At 37.3% G+C, this 24,984-nt stretch overlaps 1 protein-coding gene across 7 annotated transcripts in view; it reads right to left on the bottom strand.

Moving 5' to 3' along the window:
• LOC121378384 (paired box protein Pax-2a-like) overlaps nucleotides 1-5,982 on the bottom strand; it is a 181,570-nt gene extending 175,588 nt beyond the window's left edge. The window contains exon 1 of one of the 7 annotated variants that reach the window (XM_041506529.1): nucleotides 5,633-5,982. Coding sequence is in view for 6 of the 7 variants with exons in the window: in XM_041506535.1 (XP_041362469.1) it covers nucleotides 5,173-5,229 (57 nt within the window). In the remaining variant the exon portion in view is untranslated. Of the gene's footprint in view, nucleotides 1-4,539; nucleotides 5,089-5,172; nucleotides 5,602-5,632 lie in introns of those variants that run through there. The other 6 variants (XM_041506535.1, XM_041506534.1, XM_041506531.1 and 3 more) reach the window with 6 other exon arrangements.
• Between the last annotated feature and the right edge of the window lie 19,002 nt (nucleotides 5,983-24,984).

Here is a 24,984-nt window from a genome sequence, read left to right as displayed (position 1 = left end):
ATTAAGGTTCAAGTACGTTGTTCTTGGCACACAACTCTGCTATAAGGGGTATGTGAGGTTTACTTTAAGCTGTTTGTAGTTAGTGAGTGATAAATCGATGTCGTCTCCCTAACGAACATTTAAAACTCGTCCCTAGATGGGAGCCGGTGCCGGGATGCGAACACAGTACATTTTAGCCTAAAGTTCATTGGCTTAACTACTAACACACCGAGACCCGTTTTCAAATTTTAATTACTACATAATTTGTAAACATTCAAACAGCTATGTAATTTTAATAAAACACCTTTGTTAAATAAGAAGATTTAACAATAATATATATATATATATATATATATATATATACATACATGTACTACTATTGTATTGAAGAGCATTCTTTTCTTTTTATCCCCCCAGACGCATAGTAATTACATCATTGTCTTTGATTGTATTACTGGATCTATTATTATACACGCCCTGGTAAAATATATATTAAGTATACTTGATTGTACAGCTTACGGTGAACAAAAGGACTTCAGGTAGTCTAATTAATTAAGTCCTTGTTTCTCACAAGCTGTTGGTGCCACTGTACGTTCGTGTTTTAATTGCTTCATTATGTGCATACATTTGCATATCAATGAGCCAATTGCCTTGCGGCTATATCCACAGTAAAACATAATTATCCTTTGAACAACAGATGTACGACAAAGTATGTGTCATAATTTACGTGTTTCAACCTCCACAAGACGTAAAAGCGCTCAGACAAACCCCCAGGTGTGGGTACCTTGGCAATTGGGACGTGTCATTGTTTAAGGTCAATTTAGCCATGGTAATTTGGAGGTCAGCTTAACAAGGGTTAATTTGGAAGTATATTATCCAAGGATAATGTTTTTTGATTCAGTGTCTCCATCATCTGATTTGAAATGACCGACGAAAATAAAGTAGTAGCAAAAGAAAATACATTTTACTAACAGTAAAATCAAAATCAAATGCAAATGCTGAAATAAAATTGAATTTTTTATTTTGAAATATAACCTATAAAAATCAATTTTATATTAACGTACACATATGAAGCGTATTAATAGTTATTAAATTACCACATTTCTTATTAATTTATACTATCTAAACAAAATTATGAAATGATCATGGAAAATTAACATTTTAAACTGAATAATATATAATTTAAAAAATCATATAATCGGAAAAAAAAAATCAATTGATTTATACATTATTGTATGTTTTAATTCTAAAAAAGGTAATAATAGCAATAAGCACAAACATCCCATGCACACGACTTTATTAATATTAAAAAGGTTTAGCTATTATGACTGTCCACTGTGTATGTACACACTGTAAAAATATGTTATACTTATTGTAATTATTAATATTTTTTTTCATTCAGATTGCAATATTAATATATATATATAGTTATATATATATATATATATATATTATATATATATATATTATATATATAATATATATATAATATATATCACACACACACACACATACACATACACAATACACATACACATACACAGAACCATACACATACACATACACATACCATACACATACCATACACATACATATATATAATATATATATATATTATATATATATGTAATATATATTATCTATCTATCTATCTATCTATATATATATATATATATATATATATATATATTTCCGGATTACACATATTTATTCACAGGTACTGCTGAATTCCAAGCGAAAGGTGGCAATCAGACTGTATAAAGTCACCGACAAATGACAAGACGGTAATAGATCACTGTGAAACTAGTTTGTGTTTCATTATGGAGACGGGGTCAAGTTGTGTTGGGTCACCAATGGGTCAATATCTAATGGCTGGGGAGTCTGTTTCTGATGTTATCCTTTGGCCATTAAAAATGATGCAGTACATTCGTGCATCTTTAGATACTACATGCATCAGTAATGTTTATGTCAATAGTGTATTGATGTGTGTATAATTTAGAATATGTCCATTGATATTATCTTTGATGTTTGTTGGGATTTTTTTTAAATATCGAATTTAGGCGTATTTTTTTCCTTACTTCAAGAGGTCTCATTATTTGTTTGTAATTCTGAGTCTTATTATGGATTACAAATACACTGATTGTGTTTTACTGATATTGATGACGGTTACGATATTGTTAATGGCTAAGATATTAATGATGGTTACGATATTGATGGTGGCTACGATATTGATGATGGTTACGATATTGATCATGGACAAGATATTGATGATGGTCACGATATTGATGATGGTTACGATAGTGATGATGATGATGATGATGATGATGATGATGATGTTGAAAACGTAATAATGAAATCTGCATAATACGTAAAGGATTGTTTACATAACAGCAAAACAATTATTTGTTTTAAAGAAATATGCAATATATACAGTACATGTACTTGTACATTTATGCGATTTGGTGCCATGTGGATTGGACTGGGATTGTGTGACATTATGCTGTACGTGGACGAAGCTGTTATACTCACAGAGAGAGAGAGAGAGAGAGAGAGAGAGCGAGGAGAGAGTGGTGAGAGAGGAGGAGAGAGAGAGAGAGAGAGAGAGGAGAGAGCGAGGAGGAGAGAGGAGAGGAGAGAGAGAGAGAGATGAGAGAGAGAAGAGAGGAGAGAGAGAGAGAGAGAGAGAGAGAGAGAGAGAGAGAGGCGGGGGGGAGAAGAGAGAAAGGGGAGAAGAGAGAAAGAGGAGAGAAAGAGGGACGAAATGAGTGAGACTTAGAAACAGAGAAACAAAGTGGCAAAGACCAAGTCCGTCCTGATATAACTAAATACAGAAGTGTGTGCTAAATATACTACTGCAAAATGAAAGTATCAACATATACTAACTGGTATTTATGTCATACGGAAAACTACTCCATTATGCATACTCGAAAGAAAAAAAAAAAGAAAGAGAAAAAACAGATCGAGAAATGTATTGTGCCTGGGGTTACATACTAGCAGTTTACTTTATTTAGCTAGGTTCTATTTCTTCACCTTTCCTACAAATCAGTTAGCATTGGGTGTTCATTGATTTCTATGAACGTCTGCTGTTACACGTAACAATGAACTATATAGAGAACGATTTACACATATAGGCCTACATCCACCACGTGTTCTACGCGTTTTGAAATATACATGGCTGGGGTTTATAACAGGTGATTATTCATACGTTTGTCATGGTGACGTAATAGTCTTACTGTAGTCTATATTTTACTACTACAAATATCATTCATCTTTTGAAAAAAGCAAGTTATGGTGTGTGTGTGTGTGTGTGTGTGTGTGTGTGTGTGTGTGTCCTTCCCCCCCCCCCTCTCTCTCTCTCTCTCTCTCTCTATCTGTGTGTGTGTGTGTGTACGTGTTTGTTTTTCACCAAAATGAAAGAAATGAGTAATTATACCTATTATTTATTTATTTATTTGTTGTAAATAGTAAACTTAAGGTCATACACGTTTCAGTTCACACTTGTCCGTATTATATATATATATATTTTTTTTTTTCGGGGGGGGGGGGAGGGAGCTGAAGTTGTGGTACATACTGTGGTACATACAACTTTAAACCATTTAAAACAAATACAAATACAGTGACACATATATAATATCAGGACATACAGCATACAGCATGCAGCCTACAACGTACACCTACAAATACACCTACAATCATGTCTAGTACGTCAAATACGTATTCAGTATACTAGCGACGACTATTCCCATTTGCAAGTAGAAAGAAAGTGTATGTGTTGTCTGTGAGGGCCCACACATTTACTGACTGAAAATTTAGATTGTATTGCATTGCACCGTAGAACTGTTTTAATTTTAAACAATTTCAGTATTTACAAAAGGTATATATATATATATATATATATATATATATAATATATATATATATATATATATATATATATATATATATACACACACACACACACATACATAAGAACATACATTTATGAAATCATAATAATTTTTAAAATATATTAATATTAAGACCACACTAAAATTGTCCATACATATCGTGGTTATGAATTTAAATCATTATAGACAAATTATGTAAAATAGACCCCCAAAAAATAAAAGTGAGAGAGAGAGAAAATAAAAACCATATTGGTTTAAAAAAAATTAAAAAGTATTTTTGTAGTTATAAAGTCCATATAAATTCACGTTTGGGAAGGACTTTCCTTTGACACTGTCACTAACCCTAACCCTAATTCTATTTATTATAAGTATTTATAATGTTCTTTATAAGTGAGAGTGCCAAAGGAAAGTCCAAACCCAGGTTTGTAATAGGGATTTAGAAGGAAGAGAGAGAAATATTGGAGAGAAAGAAAAAATAAAACAAGGAGAAAACTAGGAAAGCAAAGCAATAAATACTACATGCATACATAAATAATAAAAACTATAAATAACAACAACGGTAATTGATAATAAATGTAGCTGGCACAACACACCGCTGATAAAAAAGAAAATATCATGCATTTCTTAATTACAAATCCTCTGCATTTAACCAAGACTGTAAATTGGGACTTACCAGCGACATGTTATTGGCTTTTATTCGTCCCGAGTGCAGGCCGACAGGTGTTTGGCGGTCCGGGATTTTATAATAAAAACATCACGGGCGCTGTACTCGAGTGAGAGAAGCCTTTTATCATACAGGTAGACAATTTTCAACAAGTGGGTACGATCGGTCAAACACTACATAACAAACACCACAAACTATCGAAATCTATTTGAACAAGAATCAATATCCCAAGCAGGTGTACTCCGGGACAGGTAAAAAGATCCTGGTAAAGGGGAAAACCGAATATATACAGGTGTATATATATAGATATGTCTTTTCTTTTCTTTTTGGTTTAATCCGTAAGATGTGTAAATCTGGTATCCATCATTCGCGTACTCCTCAACGAAATGAAAAAGAAGAATAAAGAAAAAATATATTATTTTCTTTTTAAAAGGTCAGCGACACAATTAGTTGACTCTGGGTGATAGATAAACTGGGGGTTGATATAGGGTGTCGATTCAATGTGCTGCTTGGTTGCGGAAGCATACAGTGAGCCAGCACGGCGGAGAAGTAACTGACAGAAAAGAGACATCAGACATCAACATACCTGGAACGAGAATTATCAACACACACACAAAAAAAAGAAAAAAAAGAAAAACTCACTGAAGTGAGACACCGGCCAGGCTTGAGTGAACACCTGTTGGAAGTTCTCTCTCTCATACACACACACACTCAGCGCCTATGTTTTCCCCTTCCTACAGCTTCTGAACAGCAGCTCTGCCAACTCTTGCGTGTCCGCTGCTCCGTCTGCTAACTGTTTAACCGGGACGCGATGTATATGACTAACCAAGCGGGACCGGGCAAATCAGGTGTCGTCTGCTTTTACTTTAGTAATAGAATCATCCGCTGTCAGGTGGGACCGAGTCCCCCATTTGACTGGCTGTTCGGACCAACACGGGCGGGAGGAGAGGATAAAACTCGTGTCCTTCAGGCCCCTACACGGCTGTCCATCACTCCGGGTATGTCTTTAGTCGCACCTAGCCGCTTGTTTTGGGTTTTTTTACCTGTACAGGTAAGCGAGTGTTACACCGGGCACAAGGCGGAAAGAAGAAACAAAACTTACCTTGGCTTGACTGGTGACTTGTGTCTACGAACGCTGACGAACTCGTGTTAAGAGACGGTGGTTGTGTATAAGAGTGTGTATATATATGATATTTCCCTTGTTTGTTGTTGTTGAATGAAACCACGAAACTCACCGTACACAAACTATCCACGATTTACACCTAGATAGAATAGAACCCCATTACGCGTTGATATGATCTGCACCCCCTAAGTCATGCATATTAAAAGTTGTAATGCTGCGCTGTGATTGGTCGAGCGTGTCGCTACCTATATGGCCGCTACAGTTTGTGGAGGTGGTGTTGTTTTTATTTATTTTTTTCGTCTGTTCAGCAAATACAGGAATCATTCTCTTACAAACTTGTAAGTTGTTCATACTTTTTTTTTCTCTTTTCTCATCCTGATAGCAAACAACAGATCAGGCCATGACCAGTAAGATTTTATAACAGCCATTAAGGCAATCGTGCTGACGAATTATAACCCAGATTGTGAACCACGGTACGGCAAGGTAGGCCCGTTAGCGACTGTAATCTGCATTGAGGTTTTACCTGGCTAGCAAAGCTACGTATTTCACCTAGGGCAATTTCGCCAGCGTGGAGACGAGTATTAAAATAACCACAGTAACTGCCGTATAATAGCTGGTTATGTCATTTTGACCAGAACGATTTCTATTCGAACCGTTTCTGGACTTCCACGTATGTATATTTATTGCAAAAGTAAAGAGTATTACACAGAAGCTAATAAATTAAAAGTTAACTTTAAATATAAAATTGAGAACAAGTTTTAATATATAGATATTTAAATAAATTAATAAAATGAATTTAATTCGTATTATTAATTTTTATAAACCCAATAATAATAATAATAATAATAATTATTATTATTATTATTAATTTTGTTGTGATGGTGGTTGTGATAGTAATATTAAAATATTTTGTTTTGTTGTAAATATTACAAAAATATTTTTTTTTTTTATTATAATGAAAAAATATGCTTTGATTCTGTAACAGCTTAAAAACTGATGAAAACGAATGGTTAACTAACTAACTAACTAAATAAATAAATAAATAAATAAAAATAAAGTTATAATATTGTGTAATTTAGAAACATTTTTTTTTAAATTTTATAACTTATCCATGGATAAAGACTAATTCTGAATGGTTGTATTAAAGCACATGTTAGACAAAATTAGACAGTCAGCACATTTTGAGACCCCGTTTGTCATAATAATGACCTAAAGTCACGCGAAGTGTTTGCCAAAAGACTCGGGTGATTTAGAAAGAATAAAACAACCGCTTACATTTCCAACCACTAAACACTGTTGACAAACGCGATATTCTTTTATGCAGGAAAACCTTTAGGGAGCCATGGACAAAAACCTTGACCTCTGAAGAAATGAACATATAAAATAAACAACAACAAACGAATAAAACAATCAATATCGCCCCCTCCCACTCCCCAACCCGGACACGAACGAATAAAACGCCAGCTATCAGCATGTGGAAAGAACGACATATCTTGTAAATAGTATATTAACAAGAAGTAAATTTGTTTGAGGTATGCAGCACATAATATAACCAACAATTTGAAAGTAAATATATGAAAAGCTGAATCATGCACAACAAACCAACGGTTTTACTGGTTTCCAGCGTAGTAAGTGATTCGGGTTAAATGAATGAATGAATGAATGTTTAACGACACCCCAGCATGAAAAATACATCGGCCACTTGGTGTCAAGCCATGGCAATGCAAACAAATAAGGTGATGATCAACATCAATACAAACATTCAAGATTTAAACAAAAACAGTGTAAAGAACTGTGCAAAAATACAAATATCACAGATAGATACTGACTTTTACTCAAAATTTCAATTTGTGCTGTATTGGCCATTCTCAAAGAGAATGTTACACCCCTGCACCACGGTGAGGTTGCAGCACGCGCAGGGGTCGGGTTAAATGATAAAGATGAATATATTTATCAGTCATTCAATTATATTTATGCTGTAATGGCTTTGGTATACACATTCCTTGGATTCTGTCTTGTACATAAATAATAGCATTTGACATTTTAAAATTTAAATTTACAAATGTACAGACAGCCACAATGGGGAAACCCCATCTGAATGTAACGCTCAACGTCTTTCTCTGTGTGTCTGTCTCTCTCCATATCTCTGTCTGTCTGTCTCTCTTTGTCTGTCTGTTTCTCACCCCTTCTATCTATCTTCCCTCTCTCTCTCTGTTTCTCTCATACTATCTCTTTCTGTGTGTGTCTCTCTCTTACAATCTCTCTCTGAGAGTCTCTTGTCTCTCTCTCTCTCTCTCTCTCTCTCTCTCTCTCTCTCTCTCTCTCTCTCTCTCTCTCTCTCTCTCTCTCTTATATTCAGTTCACCTCCAAAGCCCATTTCATAATCACAAAATGGATGAATACAAAAAGGTTTCAGTATGGCAGCAATGGGTGTTTTTCCTTTCATACTGAATTACGTTAAGATATTTGTTTTCATCCTTTTCCTTTTTTGATTTTTTTTTCTTTTCTTTTCATCCATTTTGTCATCGCTTGCAGTATTAAATAACTGACCTGTTAACCTCTAAACAGGTTTCTTATTTTATTTTCATTTTCATATTATGTTGAATTAAGATAAATTATTCTGTGTAATTCGATAGAAAAGAGATTTCATACTATAAACAGTAATATATTGTATCGTATTTTAAAGTTTCCATAACGTGAATTCTGTATCACCATAGGCTTCGGACGTGGGATAGGGATTGTGTTGTGTGTGTGTGTGGGAGGGGTGGGGATGGGTGCACGTATTATTCCTCCACTACCCCAATAGTTTAATCATTGACTATGAAAACCGAGCAAAATAGCTACTGAACTCTATTGGCGAGGGAGGGTGAGGGTCACAATTACCAAATATTTGACATCTAGTAGCCGATAATTAATTAATCAATGTGCTCTAGTGGTGTCGTTAAACAAGACAAACCTTTTATCGGGGGAAGGGGATGCATGTTTCTTCCCTTGTTGAATATGTCTTATACATCTTTGTATAAGCTGATGAGTTGTAAAACTCAAAGCAAATAAAGAACTTGAACTTGTGTATCAATGTGCTCCCTCTAGAGGTGTCGTTAAACAAAAAAACTTTTAACTTTAACTGTTCGCCCTCAAAAAGCAATTGCAATCCAATGTTCTCAAGCTGGGGGACACACACACACACACACACACACACACACAGAGAGAGAGAGAGAGAGAGAGAGAGAGACACACACACACACAGACACACACACACACACACACACACACACACACACACACACACACACACACACACACACACATACATACATACATATCTGGATAGCTCAGAACGCATCGTGGTCAGTCTGCAATTTGCGGGCGATTCGGTGCCACGGGTTCGAGTCCCAGCAACGGCATAGGACAATTTGTGAGGCCAGAGAGGATTTAATTATCCCCTGCGCCAGTGCGTTAATATCTATGTATTTAACAGTCAACATCGACATACATACAATATATAGATATTCATACAATACATACATACATACATAATATCTATATATCTATATCTATATTTATCTATATATCTATCTATCTATCTATCTATCTATCTATATATATATAGATAGATAGATAGATAGATAGATATTTATAGATATATAGATATTTATATTTATATAAACCATCGCGGCTGCTACTGGATCAAGAAAGGGGGGCACATGCAACCCCTCCTCCCCTCCCCTCCGCTTCCTACGTCAGTGTAACCCTTTATCTAAAAGAAAAAAAGAAAATCCCGAGATAATCTCGACGGATCTAGCAAAGACGATGTCGCACGGCACTACGGGGTGATTAAGGCCAGTGGAAATGGAAAACTAAATGGGACCCGTTGAGAAGGCTCTGCACCTTTTCGCACCTCCATTCAGATCGACTTTGAAGAGCGACAACACCCCGGCGCCGCGGTCCGGTTTTTGTTGTAGAAATACCGTCATTGTATTAACCGGGGCCATTATCCCGCTACAATAACCAGAATAACCGCTGTAGAAGAAACACACCATTTACGCCTCCGGGGTAAACCCTCTTGACAAATGTAGAGCAAATGAAAAGAATTTTAGTTGAAGTCCGTATTGAAATAGGGGGAAAAGATAGTCGGAAAAGGTGTAAGGGATTTTAAAAAAAGAAAAAGAAAAAGGAACACATTTATCTATGGTCTCCGTCGGTATAATTTGATTTTGATACGAAATGCGACGATCACCAATATTTTAATGTTTCAGTTTGTAATATTTGATGCCATAATCGAAGTATTTCGACAGCAAAAAAACAATAGTTAATGTTTGTTTAATCACAACACTAGAGTATATTAATTAATTAATCATCGGCTATTAAATGTAAAAAAAAAAAAGTCATTCTGACAGTCTTCCGCACAAAAACCCTTTGTCCACAGACAGAACATCACATACCACAACCTTTACTATACCAGTCGTGAGACACCGACTGGAACCATATTGCCACGTGCACCACATAGTAGCACAGGTTACTTCACAAACAGGGTAGTACATACCGCGGCATTTGGTGTGAAGCACTGGTTGGGACAGAAACAACAAATATAATAAATTTTGAAAACCCCTACGGGTCCAACAAGAAGGGTCAATCCCACACCCTATTGTACGTCCAACAAGGGCTCTACCACTGAGTTACATTCCGCCTCCAAAGGGAAATAAATGGGCGTGGCTATGCTATGACCTGCACGAGCGCTGCCAATAGCTTGGACTCGCCGACTTATCGAACCAAAACACTCTGGATGTTCGAAGAATGCCCACTCTCTCGTCAGTGGTAGTTCTTGTAAGCAGCGACAGGCGTTCGCTACAACAGCTTGTTCTGAATGTGCACGTAAAACCCTATGACATGACATGGCATGATGAATTTCGTTGACGGCCAAAACTAATTTTTAAAATTTCCATTGGCAATAAATCAGTAATTTGGCTGGCCAGGGCCCCGTTCCACGAACCGATTTTAGCCCTAAGATCAACTTAAGTGCATACGGTAGCTATGCACTTAATGTGATCCTAGGGCTAAGATTGCTTTGTGGAACGGGGCCCTGGGCAGTAGAGATACGTTATATCAGCAATAGTACAAAATTATAACTTAGAGAAATAGCAGAATCACATGTGACTTATTTCTCAGGTAAATCTGGTTACGGCTGGTGGTTACTGGGTTCGCATCTCAATACCGGCTTCAAAACAAAGTGATAGCTCAACTCAATGGTGGGTGTTTTGAGTTCTTTAAGTCGATGTCCGTCTCACTTATCATTACACTATGTCCCGGATAGACATTTCATTTCAACTTATGTTCGTGCTTACATCCAATTAAAGTTCAAGCACGCTGTCCTGGGCACACACATCAGCTATTTGGGCTGGCTGTCCAGGACAATGGGTTAGTTGTTAGTTGGTTAGTGGTGTGTGTGTGAGAGAAGAGGGTGTAATGGCCTTACACCTACCAACTGAGCCTTTAAGAACTCGCTGTGGGTTGGAGCCGGTACCGAGCTGCGAACACTGTACCTACCAGCCTGTAGTCCGATGGCTTAACCACTGCGCCACCGAGGCCGGTGCTAACCATTAACCTCTGTCCCGGATAGACAGCCTAGATAACTGACAGGTGGGCACAACTCTAATTGGATACAACACTCAGGACAAATAAATAAAAACGGAAGCCAATTTATGTGCATTATTAATATCGCGCTCGCAATTCATTATGACTTGGTGCAGTCGGACTGCACACAACCATTCACTATTTGCATGCACGTCAATTCATTAGAATAAATTCTGTAAAAAATACTGCCACATTGAAAGAACCACATGGCTGCTATTTTCAAGAAATAGTCACACTCGGTAACCACCGTGGAAAAAGAGAGGAGAAAACAACACACAAAACAATCAACCCCCCCCCCCCCCCCAAAAAAAAAAAAACCAGAAAAGAAAAAAGAAAGAAAAGTTTTTAAAACCTTTATTTTCTTGCTTATATCCAATTACGGTTCAAGCACGCTGTCCTGGGCACACACCTCAGCTATCCTGGCTATCTATCCAGGACAGTGAGTTAGTTGTCAGTGGTGAGTGCGAGAGAAGAGCGTGTAATGGCCTTACACAAACCCATTGAGATGTTAAAACTCACTCAGGATGGGAGCCGGTACCAGGCTGCGAACCCTGTACCTACCAGCCTTATGTCCGATGGCTTAGCCACGACACCACCGAAGCCGGTCAAACAAAAAACAACATAGGTTGACCACAAACATTTTGCTGTTATGTAAGTGGCAGCATACAACACGGTGAGGTTACAGCATGCGCAGGGGGAGTGCATGTTGGCAGCATACAACATGCACTTCCCCTGCGCGTGTTGTAACCTCACCGTGGTGCAGGGGTGTAACATTCTCTTTGAGAATGGCCAATACAGCACAATTGACATTTTGAGAAAAGTCAGTATCTATCTGTGATATTTGTATTTTTGCACAGTTCTTTACACTGTTTTTATTTAAATCTTGAATTTTTATATTGATGTTGATCATCACTTTATTTGTTTGCATTACCATAGTTTGACACCCAATAGACGACGTATTTTTCGTGCTGGGGTATCATTAAACATTCATTCACAACATGCACTATTAATATCATCAAGTAAACCATTGAAATACCCACAATGTTTAATTTTCAAACTTGAAAGAAGAGATGAGCTACGGAACAAGTGACATTATTGACGATGTTCATTTAAAGTCTGATATATTCCAACTCTTTACTTCGAAGGATACGATAAGAAAAAGCAGATTTCATTAACCGCGTCATACTTGTAGTAAACACTTTACAAAGAATGCAGCGGATAACAAGTTGTCTAAAAAATATGAAAAGAAAGTTTTGCGCTTCAGCTTTTGTAATGTTACAATTTTCACCATCAGTCTAATTGGCAGACGACATCTTATTCATTTCATTTGTAACACTGGAATAAAAAGACATGGAACGCATGAACCAAACACAATATTCATGTGCTACTTCGAATTAAAGTTTATATGCATCTTTCATAAAAGACGCATATCCATAGGACCACCCACACAACAATTTAATTCTGCGGCACTTATGTAAACCCCTATTAAGGTATGTCATTCAGACGTACGAACAATTATAAATAAATAAACAACGTCTACACGCCGCAAACCAGTTACACGTAAATTACTTCATCAACAAACATACAACAGATGGAGCTTAACCCCCCACACCACATCCCCCTCCTTCAATTTAACCAATAACATACGGGCATTCTTATAAGATTGTGTGACATAATCCATGGTGCGAAAAATGAATGTAAACATCGAGGTATTCTGTCTGCCCTAAGGTAGAAACACTGAATACTTTTCATTTGTACAAATTAATCCGTTTAGTTTTGTGCATATTGTAGATTAAACCCACAGCACTCAGGGTTTTCTTCATCTTAGAAATGTTCTTTTTCTTCTTAGCTGTTACATGTACCGCCCTGGGCTGAATATGAAAGGGGACTATTTTCACCCAACAGGCTCGCCAGATTGCACCTATGTGAGTGTGTCATTTCCATTACACTGACAAATAATGTTAGCATATTTCTGTGACACCTGCGTGCCGTAAATCGTTCCGTGGTGGATGGTGTCGCGATCCGCGTAACAGGTTAGGACCACGTGACGCGAAAGCATCCTCCAGACTACGTGCCTTTTGGCCGTGCATAAGAGGCATGATTATCAAGACTTTACACGCTCAAGCGGGCGCCATATTTATTGCAGTTCTCGTAACACGTTCATGGTCCATTCAGATTCCGTTCCCTTTCAGTGAAGCGCATCGTAAACAATTGCTGTTAATAAATGTTTTTGTACACTCGCTGAACTTTGTACACATGTACAGAGAGATATACTTTTATTAAAGATGCGAGTTGCTGAAAGTTGGCATCAACAAAGACACGTGTGTGCGTGTGCGTGGTAGCCTATGTGCGTGGAGCAGAATAGGCTGGTGTCTGTGTTATATGTATTTGAGGGAAAGAGGGGAATATACAGGAACAGGAATCGACACGGGGGAGGGGGGGGGGGGGCATTCAGACAGTTACAGAGAAAAAGCGAACGAAAGAGACGGGAGGGGGCGGGGGGAGCGAGAGACAAATTCAGCGAGTTAGAGAGTGAATGAATGAATGTTTAACGACACCCCAGCACGAAAAATACATCGCCTATTGGGTGTCAAACTATGGTAATGCAAACAAATAAAGTGATGATCAACATCAATATAAAAATTCAAGATTTAAATAAAAAACACAGTTAAAAGAACTGTGTAAAAATACAAATATCACAAATAGATACTGACTTTTACTCAAAACTTTAATTGTATCCCGAAGAAAACAAGGGGATTTGTGCTGTATTGGCCATTCTCAAAGAGAATGTTACACCCCTGCACCACGGTGAGGTTACAGCACGCGCAGGGGCGAATGAGAGAGAGAGTCAAACTTTTTTCGTTTTAATGAGACCACTAGAGCACATTGATTTTTTAATCATCGCCTATTGGATGTCAAACATTTGGTAATTTTTACATATACACGTAAAACCCAGCAATGTGTTCATTTCTTGTCAAATCTGTCTGCGGTATTACGCTTACAAACTATCCTTGAATACACAGAAGAAAACTGAAGCATATCCAATTAAGGTTCAAGCTCGCTGCCTTGGACACACTCCTACGTTATCGGTCTGTCCACGACAGTGTGTTAGTGGTTAATGGTAAGTGAGAGAGAAGTCGGTGTAGTGGTCTTACACCTACCCACTGAGTCGTTCAACTAGCTCTGGGTGGGAACCTAGTACCCACCAGCCTTATGTTCGATGGTCTAACCACTACACTAGTGACCCCAAGAATACGCAGCCGAAGACCGAAGCACAAGAGACATATAGTTATCAAGACTTTACACGCTTGGGTGGACGCCATATTTATTGCAGCTTCCGTAGCACGTTCATGGTCCATTCAGATTCCGTTCCCTTTCACTGAAGCGCAACGTAAACAATACACTTCGTGAACTTTCCAACTGCAACATCGTATTGCCCCGTAAATGCATACATTATTATACAAGATCAGGGCGGGGCGTAGCCCAGTGGTAAAGCGCTCGCCTAATGCGCGGTCATTCTAGGATCTATCCCCATCGATGGGCCCATTGGGCTATTTCTCGTTCCAACCAGTGCACCACGACTGGTACACCAAAGACCGTGGTATGTGCTATCCTGTCTATGGGTTGGTGCATATAAAACATCCCTTGCTACTAATGGAAAAATGTAGCGAGTTTCCTCTCTATGACTGTCAAAATAACCATAGGTTTGTCATTCAATAAACGATGATTAATAAATCAATGTGCTCTAGTGGTGTCGTTAAACAAAACAAACTTTAACTTTTAACTTTAACATATACAAGTATTTACAGTGTAGTACTCGATTGTAAAATATATTGTAAAAGAAAGGAATGCTTCATTAATGGTACCGGAGTAAATTGTTGGCTACTGGGCGTAAATATATATGTTTTACTATTTTGTGTTTTGTTTTGCTTTGTTTTGCTTTATTTGTGTTTGGGTGGGGTTTTTTTTATTATTAGTATTAAAGAGAAACTACATAAATTACCACGACTTTTGATATATTAATCGCGGAACACTCTTTGAAACCTGCCACCCCCCCCCCCCCCCCCCCCCCCCCCCCCCCCCCCCCCCCCCCCCCCACCCCACCCCTTACCGTTCAGCGATAGCGAGTATAGCTACTGTTGGCGAACTATTTGACTGGTTCCCGATATGGTTATTCGGTGTAGCACGAAGGAAGGAAGAAAATGTTTTATTTAACGACGCACTCAACACATTTTATTTACGGTTATATAGCGTCAGACATATGTTTAAGGACCACGCAGATATTGAGAGAGGAAACCCGCTGTCGCCACTTCGTGGGCTACTCTTTTCGATTAGCAGCAAGGGATCTTTTATATGCACCATCCCACAGATAGGATAGCACATATCACGGTCTTTGTTACACCAGTTGTGGAGCACTGGCTGGAACGAGAAATAGCTCAATGGATCAAGCGACGGGGATCGATCCTAGACCGACCGCGCATCAAGCGAACGCTTTACCACTGGACTACGTCCCGCCCTCGTGTAGCACGAAGGGGGCATAAACCAACCTGGTGAACATTTGTACTCACTGTCAAGCTGAACACAACCCAAGACCCCAGACAGACGTGCTAGAACATTCAATGGAGGTAAACACGCTTCATACGACTGACTGACTTACCGGCAGACTGACTGACTGACTGACTGAATGAATGAATGGTTGTTTGGTTGGTTGATTGATTGATTGGTGAAACACGCTCACGATACAATACAGTTTGGAATTGCGAATCGGTCAACAGTAGAATAAAACACACGGTAGGGGTAGGGTGCGACTCAGTGGTAAAGTCCACGGGACGTAGGGTCGATCGTCAATGCAGGTATGTTCACCTCGGTAGACCTACATATGGGACGACTCGGCAGGCTTGAGAAGGACCGTCTATCTAAGTTTTCTTGAAATAAAATAATAACGAGAATATGATTTTATATGGAGTGAAGAATCTGGTATGAATAGAAAAAGAAGGTAATATCAACTATCTAATTTCCCCTCCCCTCTGTCTGTCTGTCTGTCTGTGTCCGTGTCTGTGTCTGTGTCTGTGTCTGTGTCTGTGTCTGTGTCTGTTCTGTGTCTGTGTCTGTGTCTGTGTCTGTGTCTGTGTCTGTTCTCTGTGTCTGTATCTCTCTCTCTCTCTCTCTCTCTCTCTCTCTCTCTCTCTCTCTCTCTCTCTCTCTCTCTCTCTCTCTCTCTCTCTCTCTCTCTATGTCTGTATCTGTCTCTGTCTCTCTGTCTCTGTCTCTGTCTCTCTCTCTCTCTTTTACAAAAGTTTTGAAATAACTACGTTAGTGCAATTTCTATTTTAAAAAACCCTCAGTCTGATGAAGTGTTTGTACGGAGAAACGAACCCAACACCTACCAGCCGTAAAGACGATGAGTAACCTCTAGGTACTGCTATAAGAAACAATATTATTTGTCTGGCCTTCAAAAAAAGGAATGTGTCGCACAAGCAGGCAATAAATACGCTATAAGGTGTCAACAGCTATAGAATTAACTGTTACCCACAACGAATTAAACCGGTTATGTTTCGTGTATGGTGTTACACTGGGAGTGCGGGCTATTTGTGTCACAATGCATTGACGCCATGTTATCGTCTACATCGAAAACAGGCGACATATACTCCACATTGTCTTAGGTCTCACTACACAGATGTCATCTGCCATTGAAACCCATGTTAAACTGCCCAACTTCAAGCGAAGATTGTCCATAGAACGGGTTCTCGTTGGCACTAACAACATACACCATTGCGAACATACATTATATAAGCATTTATTTTCACTCCAAAATTGAGAACATTTCCGTCTCAGTTTTTTGCTATATGACCGCATCTGGCTAGGGTCTCCACGAGTACTCGAGTACTCGAGTACTCGGGCACGGGTCGAGTCTAGCAAGACTCGAGTCCGTTCACAGGACCCGAGTACCCGTACAAAGTGGAATCAACTATAATACACTGGACAATGTAGGCCAATAATTTCAGGAGTAGATAATCAACGATATAAGTGACACAATAATTATAAGATCATGCGCTAGTTTCTTTTTTTAAACTGGCCGTCCATCCACCATAACACTAAATATATCAACCGGTTTCTAAATGCAATACAATGACATGATTTGGCATCCATTTTCAGCCCTGGAATTAAAATGCATAATTCTATTTAACTTTATTCTTTAATCTCATCATCATCTAGTGTAAGTATCGGGTACTCGGGTCCGGGTCGAGTTTGACCCTCGAGTACTCGAGTCCAATATAGTGGACTCGTGGAGGCCCTACATCTGGCTGTAGTACCGGTCCGAACAGGTGGTTCATTAACCGATTCACTCCGGCTGTCACTTGCGCTATATACCCATGTCTCACCCGGAAGTCATCTGTGTAGTGAGACCTTAAAGTTTCCAATGGGGGTTGAGGAAGGGAATGGAGGGAGGGGTGTCTGGTGAAGATATTTAGTAAATTGTCTATAATGGTAAATTTTAACATGCAGTGTAAATTATCTTTATTTTCATTTATAATTTACATACAACTAAAGCATGTTTATTTGTATGCACAAATATCATTACAAGCGTCCATTGTACCGGAAATTTGTTATGCAAGTTGTCCGTTATAAAAGGTTCAGTTACGTGTGTACTGAAATACTAGCTATGGAACGACAGGCCTTCCACAAAGACAGTCATCCGAATCTATTATTATACCACATGACATGATGGATGGCGAAAACGCTTATTGCTACATTATTCACAATACATATCCATATAGTATTACAAAAAAAAAGGTAAATGATTTTTAAATTAACAGACACTAACCTTAGTTAGTAGGCAGCTGTGTCAAATATACCGAATAAAAGAAATAAAGCGACACATAAATTGTAACAGGAACGTAACCGTGTTTCTGGCAGTCAATCCCAATCCCACAGTTCTCACATTCAGTCACACGTTATATCTCTGTATTGTATGCAGATATAACTACTTTAAAGCCGCAAACCCTAGTTTTAACCCTTGAAAATGGACACTAACGAACCTACAAAACCGTAACACATTTGGATAAAGTAACAACAGAGTGAAACAAGAGTCTTTGACGTTGGAACGCGGAGATACCTTCAAAAATAGACTAAAACTCGTTTCCATAATAGTCCAGGGAGTCATGTAAATTAGCATTTTTTGTTGTTGTTGCTCAAGTCAGTAAAATTTATTTCTTTTTATTCTGAAGACTATCTAGAATTAGAAATCCATTGATAGCATTTTTTCGGTCATTTGATCATGGCAGCCATCTTAAAATTCAAAATGGCCACCATTTTCGAGTATTTTACATACATCTTTACTCCCAATTAACATAGAAACACACTTTTTGTGTATATTTACATTTTAGATGACAGTGAACTCGCTAATAAAGTTTGTTTTAGCCATTTGGACATGACCACAGTCTTAAAATTCAAAATGGCCATCATTTAAAAACCTTTATATATGTATATTTACTCTCAGTTGACACACAACAACAATTTAGTTATCTCTTTTACATTTATGAGCTTAGTAAATGAATTCGTACAAAAAGAAAATTGTTGTCTGACCTAGGCAGCTATCTTGGAATTCAAAATGGCCAACATTTTAATATATTTTCCTATATATCTCCCGGTCAACACAGGAACACAATAGTTTTGTCTATGTACATTTCTGTAGTCATGAATTTATTGGTGACATGTTGATAATCATCCAATAATGACAACCATCTTGGTATTAAGCTCAAGGGTCATGTGTACAAGTGATGCAGCTATTCTGAGAGGAAAGAAGTTTAAGAAGCCATCACCAAACCAAAGTGGAAACACTGCCACATATCTCTGGGATATGAAAACAGCACACCCAAAGAGCACACCTCTAAGCAAATATCTTAGCTCAAGATTCCATGCTACATCCAGTTATTCTTGATCCATGCAGACTTGGTTAGGGTCAAGGGGTTTGGTATATTTGTGTATGTGCTGTTGAAGGTGCAAACTGAACCAGAACCTGTGACAGAGCTGATCAGATGCAACTGCGGTGTCAGTAGGTATTCAGGTAGATTTAGTGTAAGTGACACAACCTTCAATTTACTGATGAGGACTGCTGCAGTATGCGTACTATTACAAAGTAGATGCCTAATATGCCATTGTGGATTCTAATTTACAGTAGGCATGTTCCTTTATTTCATTACTTTAAAATATAGAACATAAAAGTAATTAGTATTTTAATTATTTCACCTAAAAATGTACTTAGGAACGCAAAATTGCATTTGTATGTGAACTAGAAGAAACATTATTTGACAAATAATTAAATTGGTGGTCATTTTAAATTGCCATATGGCTGCCATTTTAAAGTTTAAGATGTTTGCCATGACTGGATGACTATAAATCTAAACAATTAGATTTATTGACTGTTGAAATGTACATAGATAACAAAATTGTGCTTCTACATTAACCGGGAGTTTATAGATAAGAAACAGAATGATATTATATTAAGATGGTGGCCATTTTGAATTTCAAGATAATTGACATGACTGAATGACTATAAAAATTATACCAAGTTAAGTGGGATTAAAGATAGAGAAAACATATATTGAATTGACATCCATTTTGAATTTCAAGATGGTTGCCATGATCAGATGAATAAAAAAAAAATATATCTTTGAATTCACTGAGATAAAATGTTTTAATAGACCCCAAAATTATGTTTCTATGTTAAATGGGAGTGGATATATATAAAGAAAATATATGAAAATGACGGCCATTTTTAATTTCAAGGTTGCTGACATGATAGTGGTCAGAAAAATGCTACCAATGGATTTCCGGTTCAGGTAGGTCATGGGAACAAAAAATAAAATAAAAAAGCAACATTCAAAAATTGAACATAACTCCCTGAACTATAACAGTTATTTCTCCGACGTACCTGCGTTTTAAAAATATGAAAAATCCATTTTGTAGTATTAGAAACACCAGGACCACCATGTATGGAAATGAATAATCTAAACAACAAAATCTAAGTAATGTCTGATTTTAACAATCTAATTAAAATCAGCTCCACTATTACATGTGGATCTAACACCAGCCAGTTGGAGCTCATGTCCATCAATCAAAACCTTACTTGCAGAATCCTGCCAGTGATTTAAAACTAACAACACTGCGTAGTCCCCAATGTCCAGGTAACATTTCGTCTGTAAATAATAATTTAAATATTGACCAATCACACTTCGCCTTTTATAACGTTATTTGGGAGCACATAAATTCTAAAAATATCGGGCGAGTCTATTTTAGTGGCCGCAGTACAGCGAACCATACCAATACGTACGGGTTGGGTTATCAGTCTTCAATTTTACATCAAAAATTATTTATTTATTTATAAAACTAAAAAAACTAAATCAGTCTTCACTTTTACATTACAAATTAATTATTTTATAAAATAAAACATTTTTAAAGGCATTCGTAATTCACACGAAACATGTCGTATACCCTCAGGATAATTCGGTATTGTTTTCAAATTATTTTTAAATCACTGGCAGGATTCTGCAAGTAAGGTTTTGATTGGTGGACATGAGCTCGAACTGGCTGGTGTTAGATCCACATGTAATAGTGGAGCTAATTTTAATTAGATTGTGATTTTAATTACCAAAAACGGCTAATAGTGAAAATGTACGCTTTAGTTTTTAGGTCTATCACTTTAATTATAATTAAATAATTAAATTTGGACTCATTTCCCTCTTTTTGTTATCAGTATATTATCAGCTATCACATCGATTTTAACCATTAAATCACATATTACATACACTTGCTGCTTCACTTGTTATTTCTGGTTAACCCAATGTTTCTGATCGTGATTGTATCTATAGGTAGATCAAAGGACATTTTATGCAAAACATGAAAGGTACATAGGTACCTAGGGAAGCTGGGTCAATGAATTTAAAGTTAAACTTGAAATATAAATTTTAGAGAAGATCTATCAAATATTAAACATTTTGTAGACAAACTATTGAAGTTAATGTTTGTTTTATACGACGACACCACTAGAGCACATTGATTAATTTATCGTTGCAGTTACGATCAACGTGTTTACCTTTCTGTTGCAGTTTTTGTTACGGAAAAGAGGCGGGATTTAGCTCAATCGGTTGAGTGTTCGCTTGAGGTGTTTGCGTCGCAGGATCGAATCACCTTGGTGGATCCATTAACTGTTTTTTTTTTCTCTCGTTCCAACCAGTGCATCACAACTGTTTGTGGGAAAATGCATATTAAAGATCCCTTGCTGTATAAGGACAAATGTAGCGGGTTTCATCTGATGACTATGTGTCAAATGTTTGACATCCAATAATCAGTGATTAATTAATCAAACTGAACTAAATACTTTTGTACTGAGTATAAATCAGAACCATTATGATAGCGTTCTGACCAGGATGTAGATATATAAAGAAGGGTTCACTCATGGGCGTAGGGTGTGTGTGTATGTGTGTGTGGGGGGGGGGGGTGCAGGCTGAGTTTTGCCCAATGAACGAAAATACCCGATTAGCATTAGCTTAAGCGTAAAAGAAAAATTGTGTTTCCGGTTTCCCGACTGACCCTAATTTTACGCTGCGACCCTAAAAAATTTGACTACAGGTTATATGCAGTATGTCAAGAACACGGTTTAAAAAAAAAAAAAAAAAAAGTTCCTACCTATCTACCCTATTTTTTTCCAGAGATGAAACCTGAAACACACATATTATTTTTTTGGGCCTTATTTTCCCTTTGTTTTCGATCTTATATCCAATTAAGGTTCAAGCACGCTGTCATGGGCACACACCTCAACTATCTGAGCGGTCTGTCTAGGACAGTGTGTTAGTTGTTAGTTGGTTAGTGAGAGAAAAGAGGGTGTAGCGGTCTTACACCTACCCAACGAGTCGTTAAAACTTGCTCTGGGTGGGAGTCGGTACCGGACTTCGGACCCTGTACTTACCAGCCTTATGTCCGAAGGCTTAACCACAACACCAGCGAGGGCAGTAAGCATTAGTTGCATTACTACCAAACAGCTATATAGGGTTGAAAACGAATAACTACGCATAGTGTGAGTAGAATGATGGAAATACATGATGAAAAGATTTCAGGCAAGCTCATTCTGCCCCAATGTTTCCATCGTTTTTTGCCCATCTCGAACGCTTATTGTAGTACTAAACCAAATAACTTCCGGCTGGGTCAAAGTTCCAAGTGCATAAGTTAACACCACAAGCCCTGTGATAGGTGATAAATGTGTGTTGGTTGTAAAAAGAATGTATGCAATTGTATTTCATTTAATACCACTGTGTCAAGTAGCTTTGTGCTTGAAACATGTATGGGGTACCTATAAAAAAAAGTACTCAAATTTTGTGCGGAACTAGGGTAGTCATAGACGCTACCCGTTATCTCTGAAATGAGCAGCTTGACCCCATTGATGCACTTTAAGGGTAAGGGGTGGTAGTATTTATATTCGTGGTGTTTATGTCGATTGATACGCTGCAGGTAGGATTTTTAGCCACATATGTTACTATTGTCGTCTATGGGATTTGATTTGGTAGTATACACCCTTATGAGTTCACTATTAACAGGCTAACAATGAACAGTGTTCTTTATGACAGATTGTTCACTTGTCCTAGATTGTCACTGATGTAATTTTGTAAGGAAAATATAGAAAATAAACTTACATTTACTATTTGGATTCTCCAACTCATTATAGCCCGGCAGATAAATACACGTTTTGTGTTGAACCGGATTTTGCTGTCTACCGACTGCATCCGTGTTGAACTATATTAACAAGGCTGGGTTGTACACTTTGTAAAACTGTCGCTCTTTCGTGAATTATAGCCTATTGACAATAATGGATTGTATGGGTCGTAGGTACAATACAGACAGACATACAGACGTGCAGACAGGCAAACAAACGTACAGACAGACACAAAGACGGACACACACAAAAAGTTTTTCTATAAATAGATTCCTCATTTTGGTAAACTGAAAAGACAACAACGTCAACTTGACGCACCAATGAAAGCAAACAAACATCAATAAAAGATCTATATATCCGGTTAATAAACTTTCGGGTGTAATATTTGAATACCTGCTTTGAAATAAATGTCACTGTCACACACCATTGAACCACCTTGCTTTGTGTGTGTGTGTGTGTGTGTGTGGGGGGGGGGGGTGAAGTGTAATCGAAACGAAAGTGCCGTATGAATCGGCAGAATAAAGAGAAACGAAAAAAGAGAACGAAATATATTATATGAAAAAAAAACATTTTTTTATAATAATAATAATACTAGTACGATAGATGTGATTTTTTGGTTTAATTCACTACAACTGTTTAAAAATATTAACTTCACTTCCAGGTATTAAAGGGACATTCCTGAGTTTGCTGCAATTTTAAAGTTGTTATCGACTAACAGATACTTTTTAACGATTGTAATTACATACCAAATAGATTTTTCTGCATAAAATATTAGTGGCTGTATATTGAACGTGTTTTTGATCGTTCTAATATTTGTACTAGGTTAAATTTCATTTTATTTCCTAAAATATTGTTTTTGTCGTACGTACGAAATTATTTGAAGACAAAAATCCAGTTTGTGCTTCTTAGAAATATTGAGAGGATCAGAAACACACTGAATATACAGACACTGATATTCTAAACAAGAAAATATATTTAATATGTAAGTTTAAAGTAGAAATATTTTATTAGTCGGAAACATCTTACAATAGAGCAAACTCAGGAATGTCCCTTTAATGGCAGACATTCTGTATTTAAAAAAATACTTTGAAAAAACCCATGAAATAAGTAAAAGTTACAGTTTGTTTAATTTAACGAAGCTACTAGATCATGTTGATTAAACAAATTTTTATTGACTATTAAATATCAAACTTTTAATAATTTTTAAAGTCTTAAAAGAAACCTGTGCATATGTCCATTAACAGCAAGATATATTTTATATGCACCCCCCCCCCACCCCCCAGACACGACGGCACATTCCACGGCATTTGATATACCAGTCGTGTCCACCGAGATGGTTCGACACACAATGCTAGGACCAGACTACCAACTGTAACGACGGAGTTGACCAATTCGCAGATCTCTCCCTTAAAACTCGATTCTCGTATACAACACCTACGATCGATTTGGCCAACTTCGTCGTGACAGTTGCCAGTCTAAGATTTCACAATTGTCAACGTTTTCAAATGAGTACAACGTATCTTTCTCTTATAGGGAATATCCTGAGTTTGCCGCATTGTAAAATGTTTTGCTACAAATGAAATCTTTTTAACGATTAAAATTGCATATTAAATATATTTTTATTGTTTAGAATATAAGTGCATGTATATTCAATGTGTTTCTGATCATCTTAATATTTAATACACTGAATTTGGTCGAAAAAAAATATATATTGGAAAATAAAATAAATTTCGATCTAGTAAAAATACTTAGACGTTCAGAACACATTTAATATACATGCACTAATGTTTTATGCAAATCGTTAAAAAAAAGTCTGAGTTAGTCGACATCAGGTTAACAAAAGCCAAACACTCAGGGAAGTTCCGTTTAAAGCAGACATAAAAAGTGTTAATATTTTTGTTTAGTTAAAAAGATTACTCCCCCAGCGGCCCCCTCCCACACATACCAGCGTGCTGTTTGTATACTAGTGAATGCCCCACCCCCACCCCAA

The sequence above is a fragment of the Gigantopelta aegis genome, chromosome 8, assembly GCF_016097555.1.
Source record: "Gigantopelta aegis isolate Gae_Host chromosome 8, Gae_host_genome, whole genome shotgun sequence".
NCBI classification, from domain to species: Eukaryota; Metazoa; Mollusca; class Gastropoda; order Neomphalida; family Peltospiridae; genus Gigantopelta; species Gigantopelta aegis.
This window is presented reverse-complemented; position numbering and strand designations above follow the sequence as displayed.